Raw genomic sequence first — 14,464 nt, 5'->3', positions numbered from 1 at the left:
ATCCTGAAGCCGGAAACGTTTTATTTTCACGAACATGACAAAAAGGTGGTTGGCGCCCATTTTCTTTCGACACAAAATCATGGCGAACAATTAGTATCGAAATAAAATGTTTGTTTCCGACAGTTCTGACCACATAGTAGAGGTGCTACGGTATCTGTTTCAGCATTTTTCTTGCTGCAGGTGATCTTGTCAGCTAGCTTACGTCCCCTTCTGTGGTAGCGTGGTCCAATAAGACAAGACGAAATGTTTACAAACGAACGATAGTGGTCACGACCACACTATCTGCAAAAAAGCTCGATGTGAAGACTTGATTACGTAGCCGAAGTTAAGCGGTGAAGATTATGGAAACAGTAGCCTTAGCCTATATGGGCTATCTTTGAACTGAGGGTTAGGAAGCCTCTTCTGCAGCTTAATCAAAAAAGCTTTGTCATTGCACTAGGGGAACGTTCAAATATTACGTAACGCTTTTTATCCGAATTTTTGACTCCCCCTCCCCCATGTAACGCCAACGTAGCGCTTTTTTCAATCCCCCCCCCTCCCCCATGTAACGCTTTTTCACTTTGAATTCAGCAAAAAAAACTACCATTCCGTACTCGAAAGCGTTACGTAGCCTAACGTTTTGCTTGAACCCCCTCGAAGGCGTTACGTAATATTTGAACGTTCCCTAGGACTGTGGGCCTGCTTGTAGAGTAGACGTTGACTACTGCGTTTAAGAAGTTTATCAATTAGATTACGGTGGGCTATGCCAAGCTTACATCTTTGTACTGACTGTACGGTAGTTTGTTTGAAGTCAGTTGTCCAAGTTTATACTTCGAGAATTAAGCTAACGTTGTCCAGTGAGCAGATTTAAAAACAGCAATATAAAAAGAAATGTTCGGCCTATTGAATTCCACAAGCTGGGAAAAAATCAACAATGCAATTTTTTAGTTTATGATACGACAAACAGTTTGGCATGGTTGCGTAAACTTCAAAAAACATTGAGACAGGTAAAGAGTAGGCTATTGAAAATAAGTAGGCCAGGCCTAGTCTTTGGTGAAACGCGTTTTGATTGGATTTTTTAACTGGGCATTTGGGCAATGCTACAAGTTTTTTGAATCAGATAATGCAGATCACAACTCAATGCAGTATCAGACTCAATCATTTTCGTATTGAAGCGTGCACAAAAAGGCTAATTAAAATTTTAATGAGCGCTATGTAGATCCTTCATATTTAAAAAAAAAAAACTTTCTTTTCTGTGGTCTTCAACTGGGAACACATTTACACATTACGGTACATATCGCGCCAAGTTTTTGTCCTGTACGTGTACCTGTTGTCAATTGTTGTAATACAGGGCTTACAGGTGATGAACTAAATGAAGTGGAGCCAGTTGAAAGACGACTTAATTGTTGAATGAGAAAGCTTCTTTCAGAGCTTTCAGTCCTAGTACAGTAGTATCGCGTACTTACAGAGGTTTTGAACCAGACACAGGACTGGTCAATGGTCATGTACGTAAGTTGACAGAGTGAAGTTTGTAATTGTGTAGGCCTACAGTACCGTAACTGTGAGAGGAAGGTTTCAAGCGAAAGTCTTATAAGGCCTGCACATCTGATTTGTTTTCAGTACTTTCCACTACGTTTCAGTTTTATATTGGTTAAAAGCTTTGGTCAGCTGTGTCACAATAGGCTTGCAGTTCTGTTTATGCCATCATATGTCAAAATAGTTGCTTGCTATGGTACATGCACACGGATGCAACCTAGTTCGTACCATGAACAGTTCGGATCGTCAGTTCGTACTTTGAAAAGATCAAGAGAAAAAATTAAAAAAAGCCGAAGTCGCTGATCGCAGTTTCTGCAATCATTTTAAAATTTTCCCCCTGAAAAGATCGAGAGAAAAAATAGCTCATAGCCGAAGTCCGCTGATCGCATTTTCCGCAAACATTTTTCCGCAGTTTCCGCTAACTCTAGTCATGGCGTAATCTATGCTCTAACCCTAACCCTCGCTGATCGCAGTTTCCTCAGTTTCTGTTAACCCTTACTCTAATTCTAACCATAGAGTAATCGATGCTCTAACCCTAACTCTCGCTGATCGCAGTTTCCGCAAACATTTTTCCGCAGTTTCCGCTAACCTTTACCCTAACCATTCAATTTAATTTATTTTTCATTGCTGGCCATAGAGTAATCTATGCTCTAACCCTCGCTAATCGCAGTGTCCGAAAACATTTTTCTACGTACAGTTTCCGTTTACCCTAACTCTAACCATAGAGTAATCTATGCTCTAACCCTCGCTGATCGCAGTTTCCGCAAACATTTTTCCGCAGTTTCCGCTAACCCTAACCCTCGAGTTTGTTTCAAATTGTTTGTGGAAACTCCGATCAGCGACTTTGGCTTTGTGCTATTAAACTGCGATCAGCGACTTTGGCTTTTTTTAATTTTTTCTCTTGATCTTTTTCAAGGTACAAACTGACGGTATGAATTGTTCATGGTACGAATTACGAATTAGGTTGTATCCATTTGTTAACCCTTTTTTTATTAGAAAGATTTTTTTATACGCTCAAGCGTGTAATAATTTGGTGGTATTGCTCAATGCTGTGTGTATTAAAATTACAATAGCGCATTTTGTGTTTGCGGTTTTAATTCCAAAATGCGTTCGAACACCACTGTCATTCTGGCGGAGTAATTCTGCACGATTTGCTTGATAAAACAATAAAAAAATACGTGATAAATAATGTGATGACAGCAACAACATGCAGACCTTGATAAAAGCACTTCTTGTTATCAGATTTATTTTTATGCTTCTTAAAAGTTGCCATTTTTTTAAATAAAAAACTTAATTTGAAAACTAAAGAACAAGTCGCATAGTAAACATAACAAGATAAAACTTACACTAGTTGTGATAAAATTATAGAAAAATAAACTGTTACATGTTTGTCTTTCAAATTATTTTCTACTGCAAAATCTTTACACATATTTGTGAAGTTGATACAATTATCTTGATGGTCGCAAATACGCACATCGATTCTACCTGTGGAGGTTTTGAACCACTAACCCAGTCCTGATTACTGAGGTTGACAGAGTGAAGTTTCCGCTTGTTGAAGTTTTGTTCATGAATTATTCCATCCACTATATAAGTACCGTTGCATGAAGGGCGGTCCTTACCTTATATAATATATGTTGCTTAAAGTTAAACGCTTGAGAGGTGAACCAGCATTTCTTCATCTTATAATTTCTTCTTTTGTGAAGTCAGGATCTTTACAAAGGAAAATTTTAAAATGTTTTCTCTATGTTTTCAGGAAAATTTGAAAAATTTAACTACTACCAGCGGCTTGGGCACTGCTGCATTTTTTTTTTATTTCTTTCTTGACCTTTTTTAAGGGACAAACTCGGGAGATAAATTTTCCAGATCGGCTTTTTTCTAAGAGAAATTTTAATTATTACTCGTAGGCTGTGACATGTTTTGCTACTTTCTGTTGTGCTGCATCTGTGATCACAGTGCACTGTATGTTGTCGCAATCTGCACAAAAAAACATGGTTATCATGTTTTTTTAATTGTTGTGCTATCTCACAAAATTTGTTTTCATTCAATTCATCATTGAAAAAACAATCCTTTCAAGATTAAATGTTTAGTGGAGTTGGTTGTGGAATGTGGATTCACTTTCACCAATAAGCAAAAATATCAGATGTCCAGTGTCTGCTTAAGTGTCGTTGTGTGAAGATTGCTTGATACTTGGATTTGGCCTGTAGCAGCCTAGCATGGGGAAAAATACTCTCTGTGGAAACAATTGAAATATCACATATGAATTAGGTTATTTGTTTTTGCAGGAAAAATTACCATACTGAAGTCTTCAAAATATATGACTGAAATTGTTACAATATGCCCAGACCAAAGAAAACAGAAAAGCTAAAGAAAGAAGAGGTTGTGCTTGATCTGCGTCAGGTTAGTGGAATAAAATTACTGAATTAATACTATGTTGGTGAACACTGAACAGTCAGGCCCACATTCAATTTATGACTTTCAAGAAATTGTGTAGTGTTGCGGTGTTTAAACTGTTTGTGAAAAGGGCATTTCATTTCAAGTTTCCTTTGAGCTACCTACCACTAGAACAGTGGCAGACTCTTCACCCACACAGTCTTTTTTTAATGCTTAGGGCCGAAAGTCTAATTGAGAGATTACAGGGTTGAAAAGATCTGGCACTCAAAAGCAAATATGTTCTGGGTTTTTGCTTTGTGAGACATAAAACAGTAAAGTTGTTAAAAACTTAGTCTCAACTTTTGCAATAGAATCAATGTTATTTGAAATGATGTGTGACTCTGCATGAGACTTGGACTGTTGGACAAATCCAACAATAGGGCAAGAGCTTGTATGATCTGGGCTATGGTCATATGATATGTTGAAATAATGGATCGCTACAATGTACACTCCAGTGAAGAAAATTGTAAATAATATTTGTTTCTTTAATTTCAAAACAGTTTATGTTGCTTTGCTATTTCAGGATAGAGAAGAATTTCTCCGTGCCTTTGAAAAACCGACACAGATTTACAGGTTTTTGAGAGCTCGCCACTGCATATCACCAATTTTCTTACATCGTAGCTTGCAGTATATGCTCAGTAGATGCTCAAGAAGCAATGCAAGGAGAAAGGTGCTCAACTGCTCAAGGAATCACATTGTGATTCAGATTGTATAACATCCATGTTAAATTCTTGGTTTAGCTATGCAACTGGATAACATGCTATACATTTCTCACTGCTCACTAATATTAAAGTTCTGATATTATTTGTACACATTAGCAAATACATAAGGCCAGTTTATGCCTTTCTGTATTGCAGGTGATATTATTACAAATGGCTACTATATCGACAAAAAATTTGAATAAACTGCAGATTTTGAGTGTTCGGGTGTTTTTTTCTGTATCATGGCTAACACTTGCATGCAGTCCTACTTTTATGATGCGGCATTGTAAGTGATATTTTATGGTGTTTGTTAGTCTTAGAAAATGATTACCACATACAGTTATATGTATTGTAGGCATTTCGTGTTGATGATATGCTTCAAGTTTGTCGGTACAATCACTCTGCCTTATCTGGATTTGCTTCACCTCATTGTGACCAATTGAAATTACAGATCACTGGTTTTTACATAGATCCAGGCGTTCCCAGTGAAAACTGGATTGGCAAAAAGGTTTAGTGAGCTATAGGATTATACAACATTTGCTATTAAATCAATACACAAGCTTTCAAAGCTGTGTAACCAAGCCTGACATAGCTTGCACCTTATTCTTTGTGGTCTAACTAGCATTTACTCAAAAAAGAAGATTATTAAAACTTTATAAGAGGGCAAATTTAATTTGCCGAGCCATAGTCACAAGCGGTGCTAATTATTCCTCTTGAAATGCTGTTGAGTCAGCTGCTGTTACTGTTTTTTTTGTTTTTTTTCTTAACGTTTCAATGAGTCACTTTTCAATGTAATAATATTGGAAAAAGTTTGAATAAAATTTTGCCTTTTGAAAGGTTGCGAAAGCATTTGTACAATAGTTAGGCTTACAATAGTAGGCTACAATACTGTGTTTACAGATGTGAATTTATCTTTTTGTACCAATATTTAGCGGTACGCCGCAATGTGGCGCTGTCCTAATGCTGCTAAACTGAATATCTCGATCCAGACGCTGCGAGACTCATATGACGCGAAATTTCTTGTGTCTGATGTTTAGATTGCGCTGTTCAGAGGTATCGCTTACGTCTAAGGATGGTTAAAAACGTTTTTTTTAGTCTTTATTTATTTAATTTATTTTTAATTCGTTTTTTTTTATAGTCTTTCCAATCGTTTCATACTTTATTTCTAGTAACAACTGTTTTCGTTTATCATAACAAAGAACCTATTTTATTTTTTAAACGAGCACAAAAAATGACACATCTCTAGTCTCTACTTACATCATTTCTAAATGACGCGGTTCACTCTCCCTGTCATGATATTGTGGCCGTTCGTGATTGGTTGCTTACACAAGTACCTTATTGTTTTTCTTCGTCGGTCAGAAATAAACTGAATGGCTACGCGGCGTTGAGTTGGTTTGACAACAGGCATACTGTTAATTGAACACAATGCAAAACCAAAGTGCACTCAATCCCTTGCCGATTTGCTAATGTTTGAATATGGCGTTCGGTTTTCTCGGTGTACGGATTGCGTCATTTCGGTTTCCGACATTCGGACTGCGTCATAAAGCCTCACTCTTAATATTCAGAAACATGCATTTGTAAATTGAGTTATTTCACAGTTAAGCATTGTCGATACGGAGATATCTGTTCGTAAAACTTTCCGGTGTCGAAGAAAAGATGGTGAGTCCATACAGACGGAGGAATACATTGACACGGTTGAGGTTTCCGTCAATCCACGAAGCCCTGATGCTGAAGATCCTGTTTTATTGCACACCAACGATATTTCACATTCCGGTGATGGCCAAAGCGTGAAAAACTATTCCTTGATATTCCGCGTCTATGAGCCTTGTGATGACGACACAGATACTCCAGCGGAGTCTTCAGATAATCCTCAAAGCGATGACGAAATGGTACTTTTTGCTACTTGCAATATTTTTTTGTATTTGTTCTTTTTCTTCTTTTCTCTGATTTATTTAGAAATTGTCACCGATGACTTTACCAAAGATTCCTTTTCAATGTTACTGTGAAAGTTTTGCCTTGAATAGAATCAGAATACACGTTCTTAGCTTCAGCGCACTTTCTTCAAAATGTAAAAGCATAGCGATCTATTTAAAGGTCGCCATGGATACAACGTATGCCGACGTTAAATCTATATAAAATCAGTGACTTTCTGGTTGAAATGTCGGCCACAATATGCGCCACTTTCGTCTACTAACGCGAAGAAGTTACTTACGCAGGATGGTGACGACATGGATGGCAGGAAGCGTAAGCACAAGGATGACCCTGCTGCTATTTCCTTGAGAAACCTCACAAGTGGAAGTCGGCGCAGAAGAGTTTTGCATACAGGTGTTTGGTAGAATATGTTGTCTGATCTTTTTTAAAACTCTAGGCTGACTATCCTTTACCACGTGACTTAGCATTGCCGCCTTTTTTCATAACCACTTCTGCTCAAACCCAGTCGCGGTTCTGTCAAAGTAAACTGTATGCTTTTGCTCAGATCTGAAGAATAGCAGTGACAATGAGGATGAACATCAAGCATATGATGCGATGGGTCCTCCGCGAAAGTTGAAGAAGATGACAAGCGAAAGGTCAGTTTTACTAATAGTATTTTCTTTTACTTAAAGGTTCGGATGGCATCTGTCTATGTTATACCATGGCCACCTAAAGATACGGCCTGATTTGTCACATTTTGCAGAAATTTCCAGATTTTGCTAACTTTTAGCGAATGTTCAAATAAATTTTTCTAAAAATTATAATTTTACGCTTTCTTCACTGTTTTCTCCAGATGACTCAATAGGTTTTAACATCCTCAGATGTTGAAAAACAAAGAAAATTTGATTTCGAAGATTTTAGTCAGATTCAGCAACAACACTACATTTAACATTATAAAACAAAAGGCGAACGTTTTCGGCTAGTCATACAGCCCTTTTCAAGCCTATAAGAAAAAATACATATTAAAAGAAATGCTAAAGAATCATATAGTATCACAGCAAAAATATGGTCAAATCTAAACATTTAAGAAACTGTCTCGCTCATACAAAATGACAACTGAAAATTACACAGCACAACGGGTCAAGTATTTGAGAAGTAAAAATTAATTAATTGTTCAGAAAAGGAATCAGGCAGAATTACGCAAGATTGACAGAAGCACAACACGAGATAGTGTCACAAACAAAGAAAATGCGAGAAGCACAAGACGTGATAATTCAATCAAAAACTGTTAAAAGATAAGAAGCTCCGCCAGCAAATAATTGCCTGTTGAGCCCTGGGTTTAAAGATTTGATGATCAATGCCTCGTGAATCTTGGTGTCGAACTCGGACAAACACTTACGAACAATTTTGAAAGACTGCAATGACGGTTTATTGTTTGAGCACGATTGGCAGTTTCACACAAGTTTGTCCAGATTTATTGCCTTGAAGTTTAACGTTAAGATTTTTCCCGTTTATAAAACATTTAAAGCTGGTTATTATTTTCAGTTGAAGTCTAAAACTCCTTTCCGCTTATGTTCAAACGTCGTTTATAAGTTCACTTGCTCGCATGATGCGAGATCGTCATACATTGGTATGACCACGCGACATTTGGTGACGAGTGTGGGAGAGCAATTGAATTTCGCTAGTTTTAATAAAAACAGTGCAATTAAAGACCATATTAGAAAACTGTGCATGTGAGTTAAGCAGACTTTGAAACAATGTAGTAGTAGTTGTGTTTATTTGTAGCGTTACCCCAGTCTTGTTTAATTTTAAGAGCCCCAACTTGTCAGGGGTTTTTAAAACGATAAAAAGTGTCCAATTTTACCAGCTTAAGATTATGCCTGTATGCATTGTATGTACCGTACACAAAGAAAAGCCTGATTGAGTCAAGGAATGAACGGAAATAGAACAACTTCAGCTCGTATTTGCGTGTCAACGTTGGTTTCAATTTGCTTGGGTTTTCAGCTTTTTTCGGCTTTAAATTAGCAAACCCTTTCAAAACTTATGTTGTTATCAAGATTAATTCACGCTGTGTTGACTTACGAGAAAACTTTGAACGTTAAAATTGAAGACAGAATCTACAACACACTTTTTGAATGTTGCAAAACTGAGCAATGAGCATGCTAATATAGCCAAAGACACCATACACTTTTTACCACTATTTTGGCCTGAATAATTTTTTTATATTTTTCAGAACGCAAGCTCCTATGTACGAAGCGGAGCTGGACATTTTCTCAAGCGATAAAGAAAATTTGTTGTTAGATGGAGAATATGAACTCTCATTGAACAGGTAAGCCACAAATACGGCAATGAGACATCGGCATGCGTCTGAAGTAAACTATATCGCAGCGAAAGCAGTTAATGCTGTCGCGAAAGTGAAGACTACATCATTTAAAATGTGAAGTTTTAGTCAACTTAAAAAGTCGGTTATTGTGCAATGAAGACAGGTCGCTAACAAGAACACAACACAAAGAACAGCTGGACAGTAAAAACACGCCGGCAAAATAATTATCAAAAACAATGAAGAGTTGGAATAATTTAATATTATATATATAACAACATCGCAAACGTAAGAGCAACGCAAAATTTTATTACACATGCCAATTTATCAAATGTCTAAAAAATGGTGAAAGCGACGAAACGCAAATCTTATGGCGTGCTAATAGATAGTAATAAGATAGTGACCGAACAAGATACTAAGTTAAACAACATGACGCGACCGCAACACCTTAGAGTTTCTCGAAAGCGAATTGTGTTATTTATGTGCTAGTTTGATGATTTCTATCAACGAAATTTTGTAAAACATCATCAAAACAATGTGTTCTCACAGAAAATTTCCTGGGTCGAGGGATGGGAGAAGAAACGCAACATGGGAGGCCCTCGACGGTGGGAGGGAGATCAAAGTGCTCAGCACAATGACCAACTCCCCGGTTCTCAAGTTTAAACTCGAGTGAGAGTCAATCCATCCTTTGTTTATTTGGCTGCATTATTTGACTTCAACAGACATGTGCTCGTTTGCCTGCGAAAGAAAGTTTTTTTTTGTGAAACTTCTGACCATTGTCAAACCCATCAATTGTGTCAAGATGTATTGCTTTTGCAGAGAGGTGGTAACCACATCCTGGGAGCCAGATAAATGCATTCATCTTTTGCGCAGGTGGGCTGAGAATGACAAGCCCGGTCCTTTATGTGACTCAGCGTCCGAAAACAAAGCTAATAATTGTGACGAGCCCGAAGCGAAACGTGTCAGACGACGAAATTCAAACAAGGCCACAGAGGAAGATAGGAATGGTCTCGGTGAGTTTTCATTTCATACGAATAAGGAAAGGTTTGAACACTTTGCAAATTGAAGCAGTTTGCGACAAAAGTTGATAAGTCACATTTTGGCATTTTGACAAAACGACGTTTGAAGTTTTCAATTAAATGCTAAAAAAATTATACTTTGAAAGATCTCACTGAGGATATGTGGATTTGATGAAGATTTGTGATACATTTTAGGTGCGTAAGTTTTAACTTTCTATGTTCTGTAGCTTTTCTGTATTTTTGAATAAAATGTAAACTTATCAACTTTTTGCACAAAAATTTCACTTATCAACTTTCTACCTAATAGTTTTTATGCTAAAAGTTGATGTGAACTTTTTTTCAAAAGATTTTCCTTTGAACCATATAAAATGTACAGAAAATAGTATCGGAAGAACTTTTGACCATTGTATTTTCCCAAAAAACCAAAGTGTCAGTTTGAAATTATAATATTCGCGGATGACGTCTAGTTGTACGTTTTTGTCACAGATTATCGTACAGCATATTATTGAGTTCAATGCTATGATCATATCTGACACGAAGCAACTGCAATGATTTTAAACGCATGCCTTGCCTACTTTGAGTTTATTCTTCAAACGTAATTGGCAGGCCGCCTAGTCTAGGGGCCAGGCGGCCTAGTCTTCTGTTATGACCGATTTAAATTTTAAAGGACAGAAAAAACAATAGTCACGTCATAAAGTAATTAAATGAATCACAATCAGCGTATTGGTCGCCTCTATCAAGGATTTGAAAAAGAAAAGTGTGACAAATTGTGATCATTTTTTTAATATTTCTAATTTTTGCTTTGGTAATTGTGAGTGTTAAGATCAGAAGCGCAACAACTTTGATTAGCTTACTGTAAAAAGTCCCATAGAAATTTCCTGCTCTCTACAGATATTGAAAGATCTACTATTATGTTTATTATATAGTTTATTTTGGTGGACACAGCTATATTAGTTTTTCTGACGGCCACCCTTCGCATTTACTAACTTTTTCCCAAAAAACGATTCGATTATGGGCTGCCCAATGAGTACCCATGCCTCGTTTTGGTCGAAATCGAATGAATTTCAACTTAAAACTCCGCCAGATCATTCTTTATACTTTTTCTGACTATAAATGTGCTCTTAACTCAATTTCACCTAAATATGACTTTTCAACTTTTGCGCAAACGGCTTCAATTGTTTTCTTAGACGTGTGGAACTGTGTATTGTATGTTACACGTTGCTGAGAACTGAGCGTGTTACGTAAAACCAGCGACGACAAGTGTGTTGGAAAGGTTAAGATAAGATATTCATGTTTACAATCCGATGGCACTTGACAAGGTTCAATTCTACTGTGTTTATAAAGTTTTTTAAAAGCAAAGTGATGAAAAATCAACCGATTTCTATTTTTGTTTGAATCGAATTTTAGAAAACAAAGATCACGCTGAACCAAGCCCTCCGAAGCTTGCTGTGGATTCGATAGAGTACCGAAAAGAATATCCCTCAAAGAAAAAACTCGTCAATGGAGTTAGCACGAACGGAGTTTCCGAGTCGAAATCGGTTGTTTGCTATCAGTTCATCTACAACAGTGAAACGCAACAACAGACAGAAGCAAGAGAGGATCTTTACTGCCCCTGGTGTCAATTACACTGCATCACTTTGTATGGCTTAATAAAGGTATTTTTTTAACCTATCTCGTTGCTGTTAAATTTATTGAAGTTATGAAGTATTTTTCTTTCCAATTGCTCTAATGATTTTTTCCACAGCACTTGAAGACCAACCATCCCCGCTTTAACTTTTCCTATATCCCGCAAACTTCTGGCTGCTACATTGAAGTTTCGGTCAACGAGTGCTATGACGGTTCGTATTGCGGAAATCCTCAGGTAGGCGCTTTTCCGGCCAACATGTTTGTGCTCTTGTTTTTAGCTATTTTACCGCATGTAGCAAGTAACGAATAATACCGTGCAATGACATGATTTTTTACCAAATTTTATGTAGTTTCTGACTCATGAAAAGCGTCGTATCGCATTTGAACTGCCTCTTTCGTCGTCTTCACTTACGCACTGAGCTCGTGTAAATTTCAGCAACTGTCAGACAGTGTCAGTGTTTAGTTAAATCTGGCGGCTTTAAACGTGGGTGAAAGAGAGACTTCACGACGGAGACCTATGATAAATTACCATTAGGAGGTCGTCCAAAATTAGTTTGTGTTTTAACGAGTTTCTCCAAAAAGATGGCATTGCACTCTGATCTATTCTTACATTGCACATATTATGTACTCACCGAATCATGTGGCAAGAGTTAATAAAAGTTGTATGTTTTAAGTTCGTCTATAGTCAACCTGGAATGGCCTTCAGCCGTCGCGGCCCAGTGCGGCGTGTCCAGGTCACTGACACTCTCGTTTACCGGCCCAACAAAGAACGAAATACTTCGAAATTGGATTTAAGCGAGTTGTTGGAGAAAGAAGAAAACGAGTCCTCCATTGCGACACACTACGACGCAGGTTTGTCGGGCATTTTGCTGTGTTTTGGAAGCGATAGAATCTCTGGAATATATTACAAAAACGTTAGCTTTTCCATACTCGTTCTCTTCGCCAAGGATCAACTATACAAAATCAGTATAACACGTAGCTGTGCATTTGTTTTAAGGACAAAAACAACAAAAGTATACTTATTATATTTCTGTGAGCGTGTCCGTTTTCGTCACAGGTCACCATCGCCTGTACTTTCATAGTGAAACCAACATTCCCGTTCGTCCTTGTGAGTTTGACGTCGATTCAGAAGAAGAGCCCGATCCTGACTGGCTGAGGGATCATATCAAGAAAATGCTCGATGAGTTCACTGACGTCAATGACGGCGAGAAGCCGATTATGAAATTGTGGAACTTATACTCGATGAAGCACAGGTATGCGGTGTGTCGAAGTCTCGCATAAGTTATGGTTTGCTCACGTAATACAGTTTTTAACCAACAATGCAATGTTAAAGAAGTATTTAAAAAACTTTTTCCATGAAAATGATGTAAAAATGGCTTTCCAGTTAGACATCGTTTCTTTGCGTTCAGTAAATTACATAAACGTGATGTTCAAATACTTCTTTCGACGAACCAACTGGTTTATGGCTGATGCTGACTCTTACATTGCAGTTGCATTGCCGACGCCGAGATGATTGACGCCTGCACTTCCTTTATTGATGTTTACGGTTCGATCATCAAACGTCACAACCTTCGTCGCAATCTTCTTCTTCATTTGGTCACCCTCGTCGACTTTGGAGTTCTGAAAACATCCGCTCTTCTTACTCTCATGCAACAGTATGGCTACCTTTATTTAAACAACACTTGCTGAAACTGGCAACTTTTTAGCGAATGATTTACGTATACTTCGACGATAATTTATCGCCCAATATGTTGAATGTTGGCACCTTAGTTTGTGTAGCCTACAAAAACGTAAGCTAAATAAAGTAGCAGTACTCCACTGTGAGTAGGCTAGCCTATTCCACTTGGATATTTGAGGTTTGGACATTTTGTTTTTCTAGCTTCGACAAATCGTTTGGAAAAAGTTCCTCTTCTACGCACCAAGTTGACTTTTCCCATCCTGCCAGAGGCCACAATTCAATGAATTCACAACACGCTGGAGCTGAAGGGAAAATCCCCACTTTCACGACATCACGTAAACTTGCCTCTGGCGATTTCTACGACTTGGACAAGTCGACTAATCTTGCACGGTTGCAAAAAATCATCGACGACTCCCAGAATGGCGTTTCGGTCGATAGGAATGAAGAATGAGCTCTGCGTCTTTGTCTCATGTTACCTCGCAGTGCAAGCAGAATACATTCATAGTTTATTCGGTCGCATTGTGCACAAGAGACGTTCATTGGAAGCCGCTTGGTCGTGGCTTGTTTTCTTGCACTCGTGAGATTTTTGAAAGAAAGATTAGCGGCAAGCGATATTTCTACGTTCACCGAACTAACCAGTTTCAACATTTTTTTGAAAAATAAACTTCTAACGTCCAACTTGTTTTGTCCGAAATGCAGTAGGCCTACTGGTAGTTGGTTGTTTGAGCGATACAGATTGTTTTTTGCCAGCTGCTTTTTCGAAGAGAATTGTGTAGACGTAGGCTACCGGTAATGCAATGGTTGTTTTCGAAGCCATATGAAGTTTTTCATTAATTGAAAAAGTCTTAGGAAGACAGCTTACTTATCGACATCACGACTTTTCCGCTCAACCATGCACCAATGGGGAATGGCTTCTTCCTCCTGTGAATGTGGTGCCGAGGAACAGACCGCAGACCACATCATCAATGACTGTACCATCTTCAAGCCACCTAACGGAGTGGAAGGTCTGCGCGTCATGGATGATAAAACTAAAGACTGGCTGCTCTCTAGCAGCCTTCCAGTGTAGTCCGGGAACATCGTGAATCTGGGGTGGTAAAAGGATAGACCCTCGGCCCCAGAAGCTCAGACGACGACGACGAGCTTACTTATGACTTGCAGTTTACTGGTATGACTTGTCAACAACCTTTATTCTACTGTACTTTAGCAAGCTGTTGAAAAAGAGCTCCGTTGCCCTCTCATTGTAGCCGAGCACTACGTTGCATTT

The 14,464-nt window shown here is 38.1% G+C and overlaps 1 protein-coding gene across 2 annotated transcripts; it reads left to right on the top strand.

Moving 5' to 3' along the window:
• The first annotated feature begins 1,310 nt into the window (after positions 1–1,310).
• LOC145779638 (polycomb protein suz12-A-like) lies at positions 1,311–13,878 on the top strand. 2 transcript variants are annotated; one of them, XM_082591274.1, is made up of 16 exons: positions 1,311–1,484; positions 3,798–3,912; positions 4,469–4,615; positions 5,002–5,154; positions 6,245–6,535; positions 6,863–6,971; positions 7,123–7,213; positions 8,791–8,886; positions 9,427–9,546; positions 9,751–9,890; positions 11,304–11,551; positions 11,641–11,757; positions 12,197–12,374; positions 12,580–12,775; positions 13,013–13,177; positions 13,402–13,878. In XM_082591274.1, exons 2-16 carry the CDS (start codon positions 3,850–3,852, stop codon positions 13,649–13,651), a joined length of 2,364 nt encoding a protein of 787 aa, XP_082447400.1. In that variant the 5' UTR covers positions 1,311–1,484; positions 3,798–3,849; the 3' UTR covers positions 13,652–13,878. The 2 variants fall into 2 exon arrangements, with proteins under 2 accessions (XP_082447400.1, XP_082447401.1); XM_082591275.1 differs by having other exon boundaries at positions 1,311–1,488.
• Positions 13,879–14,464: the final 586 nt, after the last annotated feature.

This window comes from Aplidium turbinatum, chromosome 11 (genome assembly GCF_918807975.1).
Source record: "Aplidium turbinatum chromosome 11, kaAplTurb1.1, whole genome shotgun sequence".
Lineage (NCBI taxonomy): Eukaryota > Metazoa > Chordata > Ascidiacea > Aplousobranchia > Polyclinidae > Aplidium > Aplidium turbinatum.
The sequence above is the reverse complement of the archived record's forward strand: the minus strand, read 5'-3'. Positions and strand labels throughout refer to the sequence as shown.

Coding starts and splice junctions, on each gene's coding strand:
- LOC145779638 (XM_082591274.1), top strand. CDS start 3,850: ATGCCCAGACCAAAGAAAACAGAAAAGCTAAAGAAAGAAGAGGTTGTG. Junction 3,913..4,468: donor TTGTGCTTGATCTGCGTCAG/GTTAGTGGAATA, acceptor TTGCTATTTCAG/GATAGAGAAGAATTTCTCCG. Junction 8,887..9,426: donor TATGAACTCTCATTGAACAG/GTAAGCCACAAA, acceptor GTGTTCTCACAG/AAAATTTCCTGGGTCGAGGG.